At 42.8% G+C, this 20,960-nt stretch overlaps 2 protein-coding genes across 3 annotated transcripts in view; one reads left to right on the top strand and one right to left on the bottom strand.

The window, feature by feature from the left end:
• Window positions 1–11,613, bottom strand: part of MCMBP (minichromosome maintenance complex binding protein) — a 33,178-nt gene extending 21,565 nt beyond the window's left edge. The window contains exons 1-7 of one of the 2 annotated variants that reach the window (XR_012646320.1): window positions 11,415–11,613; window positions 8,844–8,929; window positions 4,733–4,873; window positions 4,292–4,333; window positions 2,909–3,010; window positions 2,533–2,662; window positions 514–665 (exon numbers count right to left, since the gene is read on the bottom strand). Coding sequence is in view for 1 of the 2 variants with exons in the window: in XM_075000533.1 (XP_074856634.1) it covers window positions 514–665; window positions 2,533–2,662; window positions 2,909–3,010; window positions 4,292–4,333; window positions 4,733–4,873; window positions 8,844–8,929; window positions 11,415–11,472 (711 nt within the window). In the remaining variant the exon portion in view is untranslated. The remainder of the gene's footprint in view (window positions 1–513; window positions 666–2,532; window positions 2,663–2,908; window positions 3,011–4,291; window positions 4,334–4,732; window positions 4,874–8,843; window positions 8,930–11,414) is intronic. The other variant, XM_075000533.1, reaches the window with a different exon arrangement.
• A 66-nt stretch (window positions 11,614–11,679) lies between these two features.
• Window positions 11,680–20,960, top strand: part of SEC23IP (SEC23 interacting protein) — a 41,329-nt gene continuing 32,048 nt past the window's right edge. The window contains exons 1-3 of the mRNA XM_075000532.1: window positions 11,680–11,905; window positions 17,998–18,536; window positions 19,676–19,892. Of these exons, the coding sequence (XP_074856633.1) occupies window positions 11,755–11,905; window positions 17,998–18,536; window positions 19,676–19,892 (907 nt within the window). The 5' untranslated portion in view covers window positions 11,680–11,754. The remainder of the gene's footprint in view (window positions 11,906–17,997; window positions 18,537–19,675; window positions 19,893–20,960) is intronic.

Here is a 20,960-nt window from a genome sequence, read left to right as displayed (position 1 = left end):
AGGCTGTATCTTCTGGTCCATAATTTTAATATTGGATTGGGGAAAAAAAACACTTTTTGTAGGATTTACATCAACCACCTTTTTCTGCCAAACAGTGGTAAACCACTATATTCTATGCTTGTTCAATAAAGGATGAAATGCTAACTGCAGAATAAGATTGTTGAAGAACAGCATGCTAAATATAGAAACAGCATAGATTAGGTTTACTGATGCAGTTTCATGGTCAACATTAGGTATTGATCAAAAAGAAACTATTTCAAATATGAAGTTAAAACAAACACTGCACTTTTGCTCTCTGGCTTTTTCACATCTTTTTCCACTAAAAGAGTGTATCTTCAACTAACTCAAGAGCCCAAGAGTCAATATCATTCTTATATTGGGTGTCCTGAACTGACAGACACATTCAAGGTAACAGACTTCTCACTGTTACTGTTCTGGGTTCTCCCTCCCACCCCCTAATCTATCCCTCTAAGAGGCAGTCATGCTTTGGTTATCCCCCCATGGTCTAGTTACCTTTACAAGACACGCAGGGCCCTTCTCTCCTGGCAGTGGAAAGTTTAGATCAAGTGGAGGGGAGCAGTTAGGGGAGATCAGCTGATGTCCTGCAGAAGCTTCAGTTTCTAATCGCTTTGGCTCTCCACACCCATGGATATCACCTATATTCCCTATAACATGAAGGAATGACAGGCTTGTACAGCTTATTTAAGCATAAAAGTAAATCTAACCAATTCTCCTTCATTCATAAACCAATATAGAAGCATGTTGCATTATAAAGAAATCATGGAAGAACAACAAAGCAGTAGTTTCAACTAGGTAGTATTTTATTCTCCCTCATAAATATAAAAGATTTTTATGGACATCCCCCAAAATTATTATTCTGATGAAAATGTAGGAGTTTAGGCTTGAAAATATGTTTGTTTTGGAGACTGAAATATCGTCAAGAGGTTTATATTACTGTCTACCTGTTACCATTACATTGTCATCTGCAAGGCAATTTATCATTTGTGTAGACCTGTAGAAATGTTGCATTTTGCACCTTGTATTTAAAAACAAGTTTAACTGAAATAACATACTTTGGGCTTGTCTACACTACCACCCTCCTTTGAAGGAAGGATGATAATTAGGGTGTTGGGAGTTTACTAATGAAGGGCTGTGCTGCATACACAGCACTTCATTAAGCAAATTCCTCCCCGCCCCACGATGAAATTTTGAGGAGTAAAGGGACTTCAAAGTTGCTCTGGCACTTCGAAGTACCGGCAGGTGAGCCATGGCTAGACACAAGCCACTACTTCCAAGTTTTCACTGGGGGTGGGGTGGGGGGGATTTGCTTAATGAAGTCCTGCGTATGCAGCACAGCACTTCATTAGTGAACTCCTAGCACCCTAATTACCATCCTTCCTTCTCTCTAGAATCTCTTTAGGTTTAATTTTCTAATACAAAAATAAAATACCATTCTGTAACTGCTTTCTTTACACTACAGGCTATTTTACGTTCATACAAAAAAAGAAAAATGTATAAGAAAAAGATGTACTTTAAACTGTAAACTCTTAAATACTTAAAACCTTAAAAATCTGACCTTTCATGTGATGAACACCAAGGAAAAAAAAGGCTTTAACTAACAGCTTTTGTCCAAGTTTGGATTTTAGGTATGGACAGTGAGTAATGTAATAAGGGTGGTCCTGCCCACACTTTGGCCACCAGTTAAGGCTAGAGCTGTGGCATGGCTGTCCATCTGCTCCAGAGGCCACATGGCTGCCCAGCACTTTGGGAGGATGCTGGGAACACATGCCAGTGGCCACAATGGGGGCTGGGTTTTAATGGGCACAGAAGTGGCAGGGCCTTGGGCCTCCCCAAGCCAGCCGTTCACCTATGCCCCATGATTTTAGGGCTTTTTAGCAGGCCTCAAATGCCTGGTATTCCTCATCTTCCCTTCCAACCTCTGGAGAGAACAAATCAGTTCCAGGTAATACAAATCAATTAGATTCCTTTAAAAAGGAAGGTAGCAGGGACTGTCATTGGACAGATAGAAGTAAAGTGGGGATAGCTCTTGAGACCTAAATCATTCTTCACAGTAAGGCACGCCTAACTGATATTTAGGTCTCATTTTGGTAAGTGTTTTCTATACATGTAATGAGACAATTCCTATCCCGAAGAGCTTACAATTGACAATTCCACCATTTTATTCCTCTTCTTGGGCAGGGAATAGACACACTAAGATAAAGTGATTTTCTGAAGGTCACACAGGAAGTTTGTGACAGAACTGAAAATTAAACTCAGTGCCTGAAGCCTTTCCTTTGTTCATACAGTAGCCACACTACTTCTAGTAGTTTTTGTAAAGCAACAGAAAACAAAGGGATACTCTGTAACATTTGTCCTGGGCTAGTTTACAAGTTCAGCTACTGGTTTTCACATTTGTTTCCATTCATGGTTCAACCATCACAGTGAACAAGACTGGACAGCACTGGTGATTTAACCTGGTACATAGTTCACGATGGTACTGGAACGAGCAATCATTAATATATCAAATGTTACCCATATGCTGCTCTTTCTGTTTAGATGGATGTAGCTCCACATCTTCATCTTCCTCATAACTCCTTTTGTGCCGACTTGGAGTGTAGGATGTTGAAGGGCTAACTCGAGCCTGACTCGCACTAATATATGCGTAAAATTAAGAATTAAGGACACTACCACACTAATTTGAAAAAAAGTCAGCCAGTACAAGCAGTATTATCCCAGTTACCTTCTTGGATAAGGAAATATTACAACAGTTGTGTAAATTGTACTGTGGTGCTGTCCCCCAATGAGGTATATCTACATTAAGTAGCTGTCCTCTCATTCCCTCAAAATATATGGGACTTTACATAAATTTGTCATAATTAAAACACCTCAGGCTTCAACAAAAGGATATTTCTTTCACCCACGCTGACTCCCCAGGCACTGGAACACAGTAGAAGGTCTGCCTTTCCAAAGTGACCATTTGCGAGGAGTTTAAATCAATTTCTTGTTGAGACTAGGATACCAATAATAGATCATGAGGTTTAGGTTTTTAACACTGAGTACATTTGTTTTAAATCATTACCTTAGTCTCAGTAGAATTACGTACTTAGCCATATGTTAAAATAAGTAGCTTCCTCATGATACAATTTGCTACCTAAAGCACAAAAATTCAGACTACAAAAAACTTAAGCAATCCAGTGGCAATTTTAGATTGCATTCCATACTTCTTTTCCATGTTTTGTTTCACCTTCCAGACAATATTTTTGGTACCATAAGAAAACAGACATTCTGCAATTTTTGCATGACTTATTCCATTGTTTCAATAACTTCTGGTACTTTCACCACTTTAACCCATTGGAGAAGCAATCATTATTTAAACGATTCCCCACTATGGGTCAACAATTCAGTAATGGATTTCTTAGTGTCAAATGCAATCTCAATGCAACTGCGTGAACGACAATGAAAAACTCACTTTTTAAACTTATTCAAGAATGTATGTAAAGAAAGCAATTACTGTTAATTACCCTCTGTCACATATTTGTGCCACAATAGTAAGAGCAGCTTAAGTCAGCAGAATGAGCTTATAATCACAAACTCAGATATATTTGTAAAGTAGAATGGAGGCCTCGATTTTTCCCCTCAAAGGTTTGTAATAGTGACTGCAATTCTAGTCCTAATTAAGTTGGTCTACTTTTTTAAAAAGTAAACTAATTTCACTAGTAAACTTCTAAGAGTAAATTCCTTTAAGGAACATACTTCGCCAGTAATCTAACTTCTTGATGCGATTTGGCTACAACTAACAACACCTATATGCAAAACTAATTTTAAGTGACATGGAGCAGGCTCAAGACCAACGAGCAATAAGGAATACTCCCCAAACCTGCAGGTTTGAATCCACAGAACTGTGTATTTCCAGGAACTGAGCTGAAGGATTGAAAAAGCTATTAACATGCACCTTTACAATATTTTTATATGAACTGCATTTTACAATATTTAAAACATTTTGGTTTCCACAATTTTAAGACACAAATCAAAAGAAACAGAGAAGGGAAAGACAAAGAGGTTGGCACAAATCTTGTCCATGTGGCTCTTTAAAAACCAACACTAAAAGTGGCAGAGATGGTATCTGGTAGACAAGGAAAGGGAAATCCACTGCATTTTAATTGATTTGAAGGCTCACTGCATATTTTCTTGGAGATCATATACGGAGAAAGAGGAATCAAGAATGAAAAGCTCAAATAATATACTAAATTAAGGGCTAGTTCTTACATTGTACAGCTCTTGTACAACTTACCCCACATTCTGCTACATCTCTGTATTTACCAAAACGCAAAACCTGCCAAAAAAAAGCAATATGATAAGTCTCTTTCAACATCTTTAATCAGATGATTTATTACTGCTACAGAAACAAAATCGTTAGGATAAAGTCCTTCCAAAATCATACTGTGCAAACTTTTAATGTGTGTAGAATTTAAACAGAGAAGGGATTCATTTCAGTTCATAAACATCCCACAATAAATGCAGCAATTTTATTTATTTCTGGCAGATCACAACCCAAAATGTAGTAAAATGTTATGTCCTGAATGCCACTTAAGTCTGTTGAAACCGAACTAATGTTGTATGGATTTTGAATACTCAAACAATTCAGGTCAGTAGATGCAGAAGGGTAAAGACAATGAAAAAAGTTAGTTCACACCAAACATGTACCTTAGCAGTGCACAAGTATTTTACTTACACGTGTTTTAGTATTTGGGTCAATTGTTTCATAGACTCCCATGTAGAATTCAGGATCAAACATATCTTGAACCATGCAGCGGAATTTCACTAAACTGTTGGGCTTCAGGTAATGTAGCGGAACATCATTCAATGAAGGCACCTTTAAAAAGTATGAACTAACTTAAAATTAATAGTTGACTTTATTTTAAATGAGATACATAAAACAGTCATAAGTACCATGAAGGAAGTTTGGGAATGTAGCAATAGAATCCTATATTTTAGTTACTATCTTCACGTCTTCCAGCTCTCCTTATTATTCACTTATTTTTCTCACTGACTTCACTATTGTGAGCAAGATTTATCACCCTGGTGTGCTTAATTTTGCTTTTCTCATCCAACAATGTAAATCACATTTCCATCTGAAATTGATTAGTACAATTAAAAGAGGAGAGAAAGTATATTCCTGTATCTTGTCTCAGTTTGTTTACTTTGGCCACTTGACAGATTTGTATACCATCTATTTCATAGACTTGGTGAGGGCCAGTTGCACTTATATCCTGCTGCTGTTACATCAAAGCCTGGGAAAGAGCAAAGTTGAAAGTGGTACTGAATAAGGAAGGAAGGAAGGGATGGAGGTGGCCCTATTTTTGGTAGTGCTACTCTTGGACCTTTAACACAAGCATAGGAAAAACACTGCGCAAACCTTTTACAGAATTTCAGAGACAGGCTGTTTAAAGGACGTTTTATCAGAAATCTTTTTTTTTTTTTAATTAAAAATAAATTCAAGTTGACAGTGTTTCTTGAACCAGCTTTCAATTTCTGCATGTCCCTTTTTTATATATTTGACACTAATTCCTTCCCTGCACTATATTAAATCACCTGTCCTTTGTAAAAGCTCCTCTGAAGCATACTTTATTAAAAATTAAAATTGTACAAGTCACCGTCATAGGGAGGCTGGCCCTTTAGAAAGAAATGTGTTTCAGCCCCACCTGTGACACAGCTAAATCTCCTCCCTAGGGTGGACAAATGAAGTTCATGGAACCCAATCAGGACTCTTGGGCAAGGGAGCAGCCTCAGTAATGAGACACCAAGAGGAGACACAAACTTATGCACAGGCTGAGTGACGCAGAGAATAGAAGAATTCTGCACAAGACCCTGAGACACCAAGGGAGAAAAGACTCCAATAAGGTAGGGCTTGGGAATGGCCTGAAAAAGCAGGAAAGGCTCCAGTAGAAAGACATGGGAGTAGACTGATGAATACATAAATGTTAATATATGAACTTTCAGTATATGGACTTAAACTTTTGAACTTTGAGAACTTTAGTTTGAACTTCTTTATGATAAGAAACCATCCTGGTAAGGACTTATTAGCTGCAAAAAAACCTTAGTAAAATTACCAAGAATCCCTGAAAAGAGGTAAGCCAATGAGGAAACAGGTCTGGCTGACTTTTTTCTGGGCAACACAAGAGTAAAGATTCACATGCTGCAGGATGCACCTATCCTGCAGAAGGTTTTTACAAAAATCTTGATTTTTATTAATTTTAACAGGGAAAAGCACAATACTGAATAATGGGAAACACGACAGCTGCATCTACATGTGCCACTTCTTCCGGAAGTGGCATAGTAACGAGAAGTCTGGAAGACACTAATTAGGCAAGGATGTAAACTTCCCATGCTTCATTAGCATATGGCCACGTGATTTGGCATCCGGAAGAAGCTTTACCGGACTCCAAAACACATGTGTGGACATGTGGCCTGTACTGATCTTCTGAAAGGAAACCCTCTTTCCATTCATACATGTATTTTGGAGTCCAGAAGAGCTTCTTCTGGACTCTGAATCACGTGGCCATATGCTAATGAGGTGTGGGAAACTTACATCCGTGCCTTATTAGCATCTTCCAGACTGCTCATTACCACGTTGCTGCTGGAAAAAGTGGCACATATAGACGTAGCTGAAGGGCACACAACCATGTCACTGCAAAAACAAGTAAAATACTGCATACAACTCTTCTGGCTATCAAACATCCACAGTTTCAAATGACCAAGTAAAGACAGCCAAAATGTAAAGTTTCTTTGGCCGTGTCTACACAAGCCCCAAACTTCGAAATGGCCATGCAAATGGCCATTTCGAAGTTTACTAATGAGGAGCTGAAATACATATTCAGTGCTTCATTAGCATGCAGGCGGCCGCAGCACTTCGAAATTGACGTGGCTCACAGCTGCGCAGCTCGTCCTGACGGGGCTCCTTTTCGAAAAGACCCCGCCTACTTCGAAGTCTCCTTATTCCCATCTGCTCATGGGAATAAGGGGACTTCGAAGTAGGCGGGGTCCTTTCGAAAAGGAGCCCCGTCAGGACGAGCTGCGCAGCTGTGAGCCACGTCAATTTCGAAGTGCTGCGGCCGCCTGCATGCTAATGAAGCACTGAATATGTATTTCAGCTCCTCATTAGTAAACTTCGAAATGGCCATCTGCATGGCCATTTCGAAGTTTGGGGCTAGTGTAGACACAGCCTTTAAGATCCAGGAGGCTTTTCCATATGGGACGATATGCCAATGGGAAAGAGAAAAACATGTTTTGTCTAGAAAAACCAAATTCTACATCACTTGAATGGCAGCAGCACAAGCTATACGAGAAGTGTATTTGGTTTTGAAAAAACTAGTCTTGATTGGATTTCAAGATTTTGAGGGGATGGGGGGAGGGGATATTCATCTTAAAATATGATCATCATTAGAAAAGTGACCATGTAAAACTGGAAACTTTTTACTAAACCTCAAACCAAGTGTTTATTTTTAATCAGATCCGCTTGCTTTCAAGTAAACAAATATGTAAGGTTTTACTACTTTTTACTCTATGGGACGAACATAAAGAAAGGGAGAAAATTCTATTCCATCTTGTGTATTATTCACAAAATGGATCAATGGGAGCTACGAGATTGTGCTGGGGGTGATCCTGCCTCTCAGTTTGGTGGGGGAGCACACGAAGCCTCTTCCCACCATGCAGGCTCACAGCAGTGCTCAGAGAGGCACATGGGCCTACAGCAGACTGCTCTGAGTAGTGTGCAGGAGCATGGCAGGAAGCCTTCCTGATTGATCTAGGTAGGTGCCTTCATGCTGGAACCTGGCTCTGCCTCCCCACACATCTCAACACCCTCCAACCCGCCCTAGGTCACAACCTAACTCTTTCAACTCCTGCTCTTGTATCCACACCCTTTCCTAGACCCTACACCCCAATCCCCTGCACCAGTCACAATCCAAACCCCTGCATCCTTTCCCAGGTCATAATGCCCTCCCAGACTCTGCACCCTCTCCTACACCCTTCCTCCAGGTCAGAACCCTCTCCTGTACACATCTCCCCACCACCACCCCAGGACTTTGAACCCCAATCCCCTCCTTCACTCAAACTGCCTCCCAATCCCCTACCCCAAGCTCCCTTCTGCACCCAACATCCATCCCAGACACCACACTCCTCCAATAATATCACGAAAGAGTACAGCCCTTGACCATTTACCAAATTCTTGAAGTACCCTCCCCCTTCACCCATCAAAAATTATTGGCCACACCTGCACTAAAGAATGCAGTTATTGTGGGAGGAGTGAAAAATTTTCCTCCCTTTCAGTTTGGTGGGGGAGTAGTCCTAACAGCTGGCTTTCCAATCAGATGAAGTGTCAAGTATTGCAATAACAGATCATGATGAGATACTATGTCACAGGAAACCACAAACATTTGGAGCAAAAATATGGATCCCCAATTTACAAGTAATCAGGACAGATTTTAAGACCTATACAAAAAACAACAGAAGATAACATTTGTCAGCTACTGCCATCTAATGGAGCACATTTAGGTGGCATTCAGCAGTTCAGAACCTGATGCAACGTGCACTGAAGTCACTCTGAATCAGACCTTTACATAATTTTACTGTGTGGGTTTTTAACATTTAAAAAGCTTTAACATAAAACAAATTTCGGGTCTGAAATCTCAACGGTGTCCCTTTTCAGATAAGTATGAGCAAGTTCCACATATGCATTTTTTAGGACAAACTTGCCAATAAAATAGTAAGTTGCTATAATAGAGAAGCAAGAAAGCAGGAGTTGGAAGGATGGAAAAAAATCAAAACAATTTAGCCAGGTTTACCCAGTTAGCTGCATTATTTTCTTTTAGCTTCTCTCTAAAGTATTCGGTCACTTTCTTCTCCCAGTCAGGACTTGGACCATTTTGAGCTACAAAACAAACTGCATTAGGAATAGCAATAATAGAGTACATTGGATTTTTATTCAGCACTATGAGTAATTCAACACTCACTTTCAATCTGCTGGTGTGAAATGGCTTTTAAGGGACTTTATTCCTATACACAAGTATTACAACAACCTTGATACCATTTGTATCCTCTCATTTGTTAGGACCCTAACAGAGAGATAAGGAAAATACAGCCACTTTGTAACTGGGGGAAAAACTCAAGACACCCTGGATTTCAAATATACTGAAGACCACAGAGAATATGTGGGATTACCTTTTACTCTTCCCACTTACTGTGCATGCATGATGTTAATTTTGGGAAGTGTTAGTTCTGCACAAGCTCCTATTCCAGTAATTAAGAAAATAGGAATTATGTTTTGGTTAAGACCAGAAGTATTTTTCAAAATGTAGTTTCTAATATTGATTAGCTAAAATTGGAGATTAGAAAAACATTTATAATCCTAGAGAAGAACATGTTTTAGAAACATCTAACTTGTTTTGACTGTCCACACTAGCCCTCCAAACTGTTATATACATTAACTTAGCTGGGACAGAATTAAAAGCATAGCTTCTTAAATTGTAACAGCAACGAAGGGTCCTGTGGCACCTTATAGACTAACAGAAAAGTTGTGAGCGTGAGCTTTCGTGAGCACAGACTCACTTCTTCAGATGCTGGTCTTGGAAATCTGCAGGGCCAGGTATAAATAAGCCAGAGCAAGGGTGAGGATAACAAGGTTAGCTCAGTCAGCAAGGGTGAGGCTTACTACCAGCAGTTGATCTGGAGGTGTGAACACCAAGGGAGGGGAAGCTGCTTCTGTATTTAGCCAGCCATTCGCAGTCTTTGTTTAAGCCAGAGCTGAGGGCGTCGAATTTGCAGATGAATTGTAGCTCAGAAATTTCTCTTTGGAGTCTGGTCCTGAAATTTCTTTGCTGTAGGATAGCTACTTTTAAGTCTGCTACTGTGTGGCCTGGGAGATTGAAGTGCTCTCCTACGGGTTTTTGTATCTTGCCATTTCTGATATCTGATTTGTGTGCATTTATTCTTTTACGTAGAGACTGTCCAGTTTGTGCCACAGGACCCTTCGTTGCTGTTACAGATCCAGACTAACACAGCTACCCCTCCGATACGTCTTAAATTGGAGTCCAGTGTTGAAGGGGCCCCAAATTATACATATGTATCCGCATCTTATTAGGAAGTCCTTGAAAATAGGTTCTTTCTAGTCCACCTCAGATGCCTTTTTTCTTTTAAACCTGAAGAAAAAGAGGGCAGCTAGCTACCTTTACTCCTCCACTTGCTTACACACTCAAAGGTCTCCCAATGCCAATGACTTCCTGAATTACTTCCTCAGCCAAGTGTTCTGCATAGTGAGCCCAATATTCCTCCAGGACAGGGTTTCCCAAACTTTATGTAGTTGGGACATGGGGTTTTTAGGTACCTTTTTTTGCAGCCCCAAAATATAAATGTATACTTAAAAAAAGAATGAAAAATTAATACATTTTAAGTTCATCTATTCACAATAATAATAGTACATAGTGATAATTTGCATATTTTCTAAGGACCGGTATTCTTTTTCCAAGGATCGTTACTGGAATGAGGACCACATTTTGGGAAATGCTGCTCTAGGATAAAGGGATCCTTTCTCCTTGCCTTCCATTTCAACCCACAGCAGAATTTGCAAAATATTACAACAGACTCAAATTCAGGAACTTCAGCCACCATCACTTCCTAACATCCCCTGGTCAACGACTGTGTTACTCTTGCAATACTTTTTTCAGCACTGTAAAGGTTTTTTTCCAAGACCTACAAATGGGAAGAAACTGCATTCCAAGTGCATCTTTTCAGAGGAAAACAGACTTTTTTGTGAATGGAAGAATTGTTGCAAAGTGGAATGGACTATTGTGCAAACGATGTGAACACACAGTGGCTTACAAGTGATTGTGCATGTTTTGCCCTGCCAGGCCTCTCATTGGGAAACGCCTGCACTAGCATTTTTAAAGACCTTTTTGCACGTGAATATTATTTGCTGTGTTACCACACTTTCTGGAAGTTTGTCTTATACCAGCTGTCCGGGCTGCCCCACAACCGGGTGAGTTACGGGCAGCAGCACTCTCACATATGTCCCGCACGGCAATTTTAACGCCCCTTTCCCCCGTGCTCTATTTCGGGGTGCTCTGAAAGCACAAAACAGTCCCCAGCCCGATTCCGCGCACCTCGCTGCTGGCATCGCTCCCAGCTCGCTCTTGCCCCAGGCACATCCCGCCCGGCCCGGCCCCTGCCCGTACCTGGACCTCCTGCTCTGCGCCGACCCAGCCGCCACAACCGCTCCTGCCCGTCCCCAGGGCCCAGTGTTCTCCCATTCACTCACCCCCCCTCATCCGCCCTGAGCGCCCTAGTATCCGCCGCCCGCCCCTAATCCGGGCCCGCTGTATCTACCCCCGGGGGCCCTGACCCGCCGCACCCGCGCTCACCGAAGATGCCCTGCACGATGCTGAGGGGGCTGTTCAGCCAGTCGGCCACACACGGCATCTTGCGGGCGAGGCGCACGGGCCGGGCCTGCTGCTCCTGAAGATGGAGCCCTGCGCCCCGCCGTAGCCACGCGCCCGCCGAATCCTGAACTTCCGGCCGAGGCGGCCGCCCTCCCGCGGCGGCAATGGCGGCGGTGGCCGAGCCGGCCCCTCCCCTCTCCCCCTGACGCTACGGGGGAAGGGTCCCGGCGCCGCCATCTTGGAGCCGGGCAGGGCTGAGGGCGGAAAGGGCCGAGCTGGGCGCTCCAGCTGCCTGGCCAGAAGACGTGGAAGAGCCGCAGTAATGGCCGCCACGAAAGCTCCGGGGCCCGGTTCTGCCGGCGGCACCAACCTGCTCTTCTCCTCTTCGGCCACCGAGTTCAGTTTCGCTGTGCCCTTCATCCCGGTCAGCCAGGCGCCCGCCGCGCCCCCGGGACCTGCTCTCCTCGGCGCAGGTACGCGAGCGGGGAGTGAGTTGGGGGCCCTCGTGTGGGGGACTCGGTGTTAGGGGTGTCTGGGGGCAGGGGGAGGAGAGGGGTCCAGGTGTGAGGACTTGGGGCTCATGGTAGCTGGGGAGAGGGGGGCTCGGAGGGGGGCCCTGGTGTGGGGGACTCGGTGTTGGGGGTTTCACGGCGGAGAGGAATGAAATGGGGGCCTTGGTGTGGGGGACTCAGTGTCTGGGGAGGGAGAGGCGATGGGTCCAGGTGGGAGGACTTGGTGCTCAGGGTAGCTGGAGGGAAGGGGGCTGAGGTGGGGGCCCTGGTGTGGGGGACTCGGTCTTGGGGATTTTGGAGGGGGAGGAGTGACCTGGGGGCCCGGTGCAGGGGTCTTGGTGTTGAGGGTGTCTGGGGGGAAAAGGGGAGAAGTGGTTTCTGGGGATTGTGGGGAGAAAGGAGATTGGGGAAGGCATCGCAGCGGGTGGAGTGGTGGGGAGATGAGGGAGGGGCCCTCGTGGCCCAGGTAGCTGGAGTGATACTGGGATGAGATGGGATGAGGCCTGGGAGTAAATGGTGTGGTAGTGGTGAGGAAACAGTGTCCGAGATCAGTGGAGGGGGGTGTAATATGGAGGGTAAGTGTGACACAGTGCAAGGGCAGCAGGGGGAGCAGAACAGAGAAGAGATGGGGATCCTGGCGGGCGAAACAAGGTTGTGGGGGTAGCCAGAAGGAAGAGGGGAAAGAAATGGAGCCCTTGTGTGAGAAATGGGGGAGAAGGAGATGGGACAAAGTGTTGAGTGGTGGTTAGTGGACTGAGTGTGCAGCAGGATGAGGTTTTGTTGCCTGATATTGGCTGCGTCGACACGTGCACGCTACTTCGAAGTAGCGGCGCCAACTTCGAAATCGTGTCCGTCACGGCTACATGTGTTGGGCGCTATTTCGAAGTTGAAATTGACGTTAGGCGGCGAGACGTGGAAGTCGCTAACCCTATGAGGGGATGGGAATAGCACCCTACTTCAAAGTTGAACGTCGAAGTAGGGCACATGTAGACGATCCGCGTCCCGCAACATCGAAATAGTGGGGTCCGCCATGGCGGCCATCAGCTGAGGGGTTGAGAGACGCTCTCTCTCCAGCCCCTGCAGGGCTCTATGGTCATCGTGTGCAGCAGCCCTTAGCCCAGGGCTTCTGGCTGCTGCTGCGGCAGCTGGGGATCCATGCTGCATGCACAGGGTCTGCAACCAGTTGTCGGCTCTGTGGATCTTGTGTTGTTTAGTGCAACTGTGTCTGGGAGGGGCCCTTTAAGGGAGCGGCTTGCTGTTGAGTCCACCCTGTGACCCTGTCTGCAGCTGTTCCTGGCACCCTTATTTCGATGTGTGCTACTTTGGCGTGTAGGCGTTCCCTCGCAGCGCTTATTTCGATGTGGTGCTGCCGAATGTCGACGTTGCCAGCCTTGGAGGACGTGTGTCGCTACATCGAAATAAGCTATTTCAATGTAGCGTGCACGTGTAGATGTAGCCATTGTGTTGGTGCTGTTGCTCTATTTTAACAGTGATGACCTGCCTTGAGCTGCCTCCTAAAAATAAGTTTTTTTTTTCTGTGGATCTTTCATTTTCATGAGCTTTTCTTTCAGTGATAAGTGCCCAGTCTCACTGTGTTTTCTAGGGTTAGCACCAGCATCAGGAATTAAATGGAGAGGCAGAGGGCATGTAGTGTTATGTCAGTTCTAATCTGGAAGTCTTCTTGGATGATCTTGAATTGAGGGTAAAGTGTACTGGTTCATATGTAATCAGAGGGGAGGCATCATTTCTCCTTTTATTTTCCATTTCAAGTCTATCTGTGGTAGTAGTTTTTGGAACTGTCCTGTTTTTTCTTCGGGGCAGCCAGAAGGCAGATTTCGGTCACTGCATTTCATACCTGCTGAAAGAAAACTTAGTGGTGCAAACTGAGTTGTAGTTTGGCTTTAACCTCCTTCTCATAGTGGAGTTTTACTGGCAGAGCTGCACTGCTAATTTTGGTTTCAAGCCCTCTTCTTTCAGTTTCTTAAAAATCTTTAAGGAAAATTTCTCTTTGTGCTGAAATGTCATCTAACTGCTCTCATCCTTAAAGTTTGTGTCATTTTCTTTTACCTATTCCAGAAATAATAGTGCTTGCTTTGACCAGTGTCCTGAGGATGGTGTCCTGAAGAGTCCCTGCTAGCCTTGGGGAGTGTGGTTGGGTCCCTCCCAAGTAGGGTGTCGAGCCGCTTGTACTAGCGACACGTCTTGGAAGATGACCCAGCTCACCCGTTGGCGTCTCATACTTTCTGATAATTCTGCCTGAGCTCCTTTACTTTGACCTGGCATTGCTGAGCATCCTAGGCATACCCTTTGTCAATCACACTCTGTGAAATCTTCTCATAAATGTCCGCATTTCATTTGCTGATTTGCGGTTTGCTCAGCATGGATTCCCTTCGCCCCATGCCGAGCTCTTTTGTGCCCCTGAAAACTTGGATCACAAGAACCCTGAGCAGTCATGATGGCTAGATGCGATGGATGGCTCCTGAGGTTTGTTCTCCACGCTGGTCAGAAGAAACAAATTCAAATTCCTGGGCTTCATGTTACCTACTTACTGTGCACTGGAGAGCAGTGGAGGTGAAAGCAGCCAGAGTGGACACCTGTGGGATACCTCTGGAGGCCAATAAAATTGATTTAAAGTAACACCATTTCCCCACTAGCATTAATTCAAACTTGGTGTTACCCCACAACAGAGGGTTGGCGTGAGGACATTAGTGTTCCTTAAAATAGACCTAATGGTATTTGCAGTGAAGAGAGTCACATTGTAAAATTGAGCTAAGTGCCTTAAAATCAGCTTTATGCTGTAGGGTAGACATAGCTTAAGGCCCTGATCCTCCAATCACATCCATGTGGACAGTCCCTTCCATCTATGCAATACTGACTTGAAACCCCAGAATTGTACGAGCAGTACGATTTACTGAACCGTTTTTTCCAAAAAGGTTAAGATTTTTGAAGTTAGCCGCTCAGGAATCTAACTGTTTATGGGTTTCCGGTCCTATATGCTTGATCAAAGATGTACTTCGTATTTTGCTCTAGAAGTTGGTCAGGCACAGTTGGAAAAATGTTTGAAATGTTCTTTCTCCAATGTCAGTTATTATAGTTCATAATAATCTAGAGTTTACTTGTGATAAACAAGTTAAAATATAACTGGGAGATCAAAAAGGTAGCAGTTATGAGAGTTTTCAAAAACAAAGTTACATGTCTGCAGGAAGCACATAAATAGTCCTTATCTTGGTAATTAATCGTAGCTGAGTTCCTGGTTCCTTTTGGCTGGATTGGAAAGTAATATATTGAAATGTGTCACCTCATTGGCAGAGCTTGTGAAGTGTTAGAGGAAAACAGGTAATCATAAGAAAACTTTTTAATTTTCACTAGTTATTGGAAAACTGATTGTGGGTTGAATTTTTAAGTTCTTTGGTAACAAACATGAGTAAAACTTCAAGGGTTCAGCATAATCATAAAAGAGAGAGAGACACACAAATCCAGGCATAAGAGATGAAAAACAGAGGAAAAAAGCATTAGAATAGAAATACATACCTGAAGGTGCTCTGCCATCACTTTTTCCATTGAAATTTAATAATGCTAATTGTAGCGGTTAGTCTTGGTAAATAATGGCCTGGATCTTTGGATAGATATTGTTTAGCATAAGTGGGTTTTCTCTTATGATTTAAGAGTAGTATATAAGCATAAGTTTGTGTCCTAGGCCTTAATTTAAAATCCAGTATGGCCTTTGCTGTATAGTGGTACAAATATTTAATTGGTTTTTAATTGCATTTTGGAAGTGAATAATATAATGGACAAAGGTGAGAGAATCTCACAAATTCAGAAGAAATAGTTTGGAACCACAATGCATAATGTCATTCTTTCATAAGGGGCAGAAAATTAACTTTAGTATGGCTTACCCTTGTGATGATAATTGTTTGTTGGTATGTTGTATTTTTTAAAAAAAAAATAAAATGAGGACAGCTGCTTTTCAGAACCAGTCGTCTTTCTTCTTGGGGTGTCAGTGGATTCTTCTCCATTCCCTCAGTGCACTAGCATTATGAGACGTGGCTTTCTTGGCTGCATATCTCTGTGTAGTTAAAGGTTGCAAACAGCTGTCAATGGTTGTTTTGTCCATGGTTAAATGAAGGGGGAGAAAAATGGTTTTATGGATTCTCTCTCATAGTCTAGGCGTCATTTTAGTTCCTAGTGTAACTTAGAAGAGTTTAATTGCGTCTCTGAATTATGTTGGCTGTTGACAGCTTTTGGGGAGCTATTCTACAAGTCAGGGATTGCTGAAATGCAGCAATGCTGAGACCAGGATGCTCCCCACAAACATGAGCTAGCTATGCTGGCTCTGAGGTATCTGGTAATTCCTCTGTTTTATGTTGCTGGAGCATTGGAAAGCAGGAGCTCTGGGAGGTTAAGGTGGCTCTTTCTTTAGTGTCTAAGTCAGGGTGGTCCAACTACAGGCCTACGGGCCATATTTGGTCCTTGGGCCAATTTTTTGTGGCCCATGAACACTTACCAAAAAGTCAGCTCTATAACAGAGATATTTTGGGTCAAGTTACAATATGTATGACAGGCTTTCCAGTGTCATGTATAAAAAAGCCCATAACATCAGCATGACCCCTCCATTAGTAAAGCCTACAAACGGTTGCTATGGTGAAAGACTATAATAGGTGGTATTATGAGACAATGCACAGAGCATGGTATGCCCAGTATGTGGGGAAATCACGAGCTGATATTTCGATGGACCTAAAAGGCCAACATCAGAAACAAAAGAATGTGCTATGTAAGTCTGGGAAGCCTCAAATTCAAGCTTTGCTCCCCAGCTTGGGAGCCCAGTGGGCAAACAAGAGGCTGGAGAGGTGGTTTCTCCCAGCTGGCAGAAACCGCGCTGCAAGCAGCTGTGTGCCTACCCGCTGGGAGAAGGTGGGGGCCACATGGCTGCCCCCCCCCAACTTTCCCCAGCCGGCAGAAGTGGGCCGCTGGAATGGCGGCAGGGTGCTGCTGCTCCCCAGCTTCACCCAGCTGAGGGAGTCCGGGGAGCAGCAGAACTCTGCAGAGTCTCCAACTGCCCAATCCTCCAGCCAGGGGAATTCCAGGGATCTCCCCACCCCCTCCAGTCCCCAATTTATGCAAAATTTGATTTATGTGAAGGTTGCGTAAATTTGATTTATGTGATTTACGTGGAGGTTGCCCAGGAAGCAACCACCATGTAAATTGAGGGATTACTTCGTAGGAAGGTTGCCCAGGAAGCAAATCAACACCATCAGTGATACGTTGAAAGCTGGTGGGATGGAGGACAAGCCAATCAGTTGTACAAGCTCTGCAAGGCAGCTTGTCTAATGTAAATGTTTTCACCTGGCTGCAGTAAGCAATTGGATATCTACAGGGCCTTGTGCAGTTAGCTGCAGCTTCCACTCATTGCGTAAAAACAATGTTGTGATGTGGATACTAAATATGATTAGAAACAATTAGTGGCATGTTGGCTCTAAGCTTGTCTCCAAGTTATATTGTTGATTTATGGGAGAGATAGAGGGCACTTTTGCCAAACTGCTCCAGTAATGTCCATGTACTCTGGAACTTGCTTTTCCTTTGAATACAACAGAATTGGAGTATATCATCCTTCAGTGAATGGTTTGTTGACTTTTTCACAGAATGTGTTCAAATGTTCCTCTTTTTGCAGGTGGAGGAAAGTAAAGGGGTGAATATCTTATAATGTCACTTTTTTACTATGTGACTAAAATGTTTGTTTGGTTAGTGTGATAAGCATACTGTAAGAGGAATTCAGATCTAAGGCTGAAAATGGAGGAATTTTAAATAACTCAAATTGTTTTATGTGTCTCTAAAATGAACTGTAAAGTCATTCAAATGTTTTTGGAGCTTACTACCTTCCAGTGCACATAGCATGTTTAATTTTCAAGAACGTGCTGCCTAAATTCTGCTAAAGCACTTGATAAGTAAAACATTGGAAATAGTTCATACTGTTATAGAACAGTTTCTGAGTACAGAGATAATGATAAAATTCCTTTAAACTACTCTGTTAACCGTTGCTGTATGTTTCAATGCAGATGATTCTACAGATGTTGGAGAAGAGGACAGCTTCTTGGGTCAGACTTCTGCTAGTCCTAACCCACCACAAACTTTTAGCTATTTCTCCCAGGTACCTAGTAGCAGTGATCCATTTGGAAGCATTGGGCAGACACCCTTAACAACAGTGACGCCACCTGTTGGGTCATCAGCCTTCTCCAAAACTCCTACTTGTCTCCCGCTCCTGCCTGGATCACAAGAGGGGCAGAATGTTTTTTCACCAAATGTTCCGAAGTCACAATCATCCTATAGTGCACCACCTACTTCCCTGGTGGGAATCAGTGCTTATCAGACTCCTCCAGAGAGTTGTCCTCCACCTGCAAACTTTACTACTCCTCCCCATGGAACAGCTCAACAAGGATATAACCCATATCGCCATACCAGCTTAAGCAGTAGAGCTAATCCTTACATAACTCCACCACAGCTGCAGCAGAGTCAGACGCCGAGCCAGTTTGTCCAACCACCACCCTCTGTGCCACCTATCCACATGTATCAGACACCCCCAGGATCACTGTCACCGGTATGCAAATGATCTTTGATTTCTTGGTGTTAATATAGAGTTCTTTCAGTTTTATTTTAATTACATTTTCCCTTACCATCATCTTAATTTTTTGTTTGTGTATGCTTCATGTTGCCCTTTAAAAGAGTAAGAGAATCTTAAGTCCTTTTCGCCTCTGATATCAACATTCTTCACTGACCTGGGACTTAGAACTGGACTTAGAACTGTAGCGCTTCTCACAATCCAATTTTAACTTTACTGAGTTGCTGGGGCTCTAAACTCAGGGCTGATTTTATTGGAGTTGTAAATCTGTCTCCAACTGCAAAAAGGGAGGTTTTTCCCCCAATAACATCAATGGGGCCAGAGACTTCAACTTCACATTAATGTGAGAAAAGCTAGTGAGATCATGTCATTTGAGGGTAAGGATCCACCTGTCCAGATTCATTTGTAGAATTGGGGCCATAGGTTGTGTGTTCTTAGAACCAAGCAAGTACACACCACTCACTGACATTAGCCGTGAACACTTGCATTGGTGAATCCATGTTTAAATGAGCAGCTAGTACAGCATAGATGAGTGTATGGTGCCTGTAGGAAAGAAAAATAAACATGCTGAGCCTGAATTTTCAAATTTCAAACATTTATTTTAAAACTGTTTTCCAAGCAAAGGAGAGAAATGAGGCCGTAACAAGTTTGAAGGTTCAGCAGTTTTAATGGATTATTTGAAGACTGAAAAATGTCAGCTCTTTACCTGGAAACAGTGTATAGTTATTTTTAAAACATAACCAGGTGAATTTCCTGTTTATAAAAGTTGTGTTCAAAACAAGTAAAATTTTGGAAAGAGAGAAGCGTGAGGTATTGAGTAGTGTTCTCTGAAAGCTGAGCACTTGGGTGGCCACCCAGCAGAGATTCAGGTGCCTCTCAGCTGATTAGCGGAGCACTTACAGTCATCCACTGTGGACAGCATGTGTTTCTGTTGGTAGAGCACATCTGTGCACACTGTGGTGCACATAACGAAATTAATTCTGCCCATAGATGGGAAAAATTAGAGGGAATGCTGGTGATTAGGAATGTGAATAATCTCCAAATGAGACACAAATTATACACGGTAGTCATAGTTTGAGCTATTTGGATCATATGTAATAAGGCTCATGTATTTTCAGTTTCCCCATTCACAGCCAGCAATACCTTCACCATCACAACCACTGCAAGCCTCCAGACCTGCAGGTCCACTGGTGCAGGCGCCACCTGTTTTGCTTCAGAACCAATATGAACCAATTCACCCCCACTGGTTTTACTGCAAGGAGGTAGAACACAAACAGATATGGATGCCATTCAGCATTCTGGATTCTGTAAAATTAGAGGAAGTTTATAATTCAGGTAAGTAATGAAATGGTCTTTACATTTCATTCTTAGACTATGGTTGACTGCCTTTGAATTTGAGGGTACTAGAGTCCTGTTGCTCATTTATGAAGAAATAAAAGAAGAAATTATGTGAGAATGTTGGGTGTTGATTTACTATTGAAATGATAAAATTGAACTAATCTTTTTTGCTAATCCAGAGGTTTACTAAGCTGGATGTCCGCTGCTTGGCATCATTACTATTGAGTTGTACATGTCTAGTAAGTAAATAACAAACCTGCTGTGCTGCATTTCTTTCATTGTATGCCCAATATTTATTCTTAGTTCTGCCTTAAATCTCCATTTTTGTGATTGAGTAAATTGTCAGTTTTTGGGGTTGAAGATGATAGAGCAGAGGTACTGGTCTTTCACAAAAGAAATGGTTGGCCTCACTATTAACTCTGTCTGCCTTGACAAGCATTTCTCTTTGTTTTTGTCGGTAACTGAAGGTAAGAAGTAGTTCAAGTTTGTAAGAACTTAATTTCAGGCATCTGATTAAAAACAAATTTATAATGGGAAATGTGGCAAAACATTCTGTTGGCACTAAGTGCCTTTTAATTATTAAGTAACAGTGCTAGGAAGGGTGTGATTTAAAATGGGTTTACTTATCCTCTAAAAGCTAAGATATCAACATCTTTGCTAATGGAAGAATGGACATTTAGATGTTTCTATGCTATTTATGTGGAGATATAAATTAAGATGGAGTAGCAGCGTTGAAGTCAGAAAGGTCATTTAGTCTGAGAAGTGGATACAGAATTAGTTTTGTTATACAGCAAACAACATATAGAGAAAGTCTTAGCAACTACTTAACTGTTGATTAAAGAACTTTTCTGTTCATCGTTGTTTTGATGTCTTCAACTTTTCATATTATTCCTTCTTCTGTTTTCCCTCCTTCCTTTTGTGGCATGTTTTCATTTTCCTGTTCTGTCCACCTGGTTTTTGTGGTGCTGTCCTTTTTTTACAAACTCTACTCACTTCATGCAGATACTAGCAGGCATCTGAGACTGACTAGGGACCTTGTGTTTGAGGCACTTCACTTCATGGATC

This window comes from Carettochelys insculpta, chromosome 7, assembly GCF_033958435.1.
Source record: "Carettochelys insculpta isolate YL-2023 chromosome 7, ASM3395843v1, whole genome shotgun sequence".
In the NCBI taxonomy this organism is placed as follows: domain Eukaryota; kingdom Metazoa; phylum Chordata; order Testudines; family Carettochelyidae; genus Carettochelys; species Carettochelys insculpta.
Note: the sequence above shows the minus strand (reverse complement) of the source record. Positions and strands in the feature narration are given on the sequence as shown.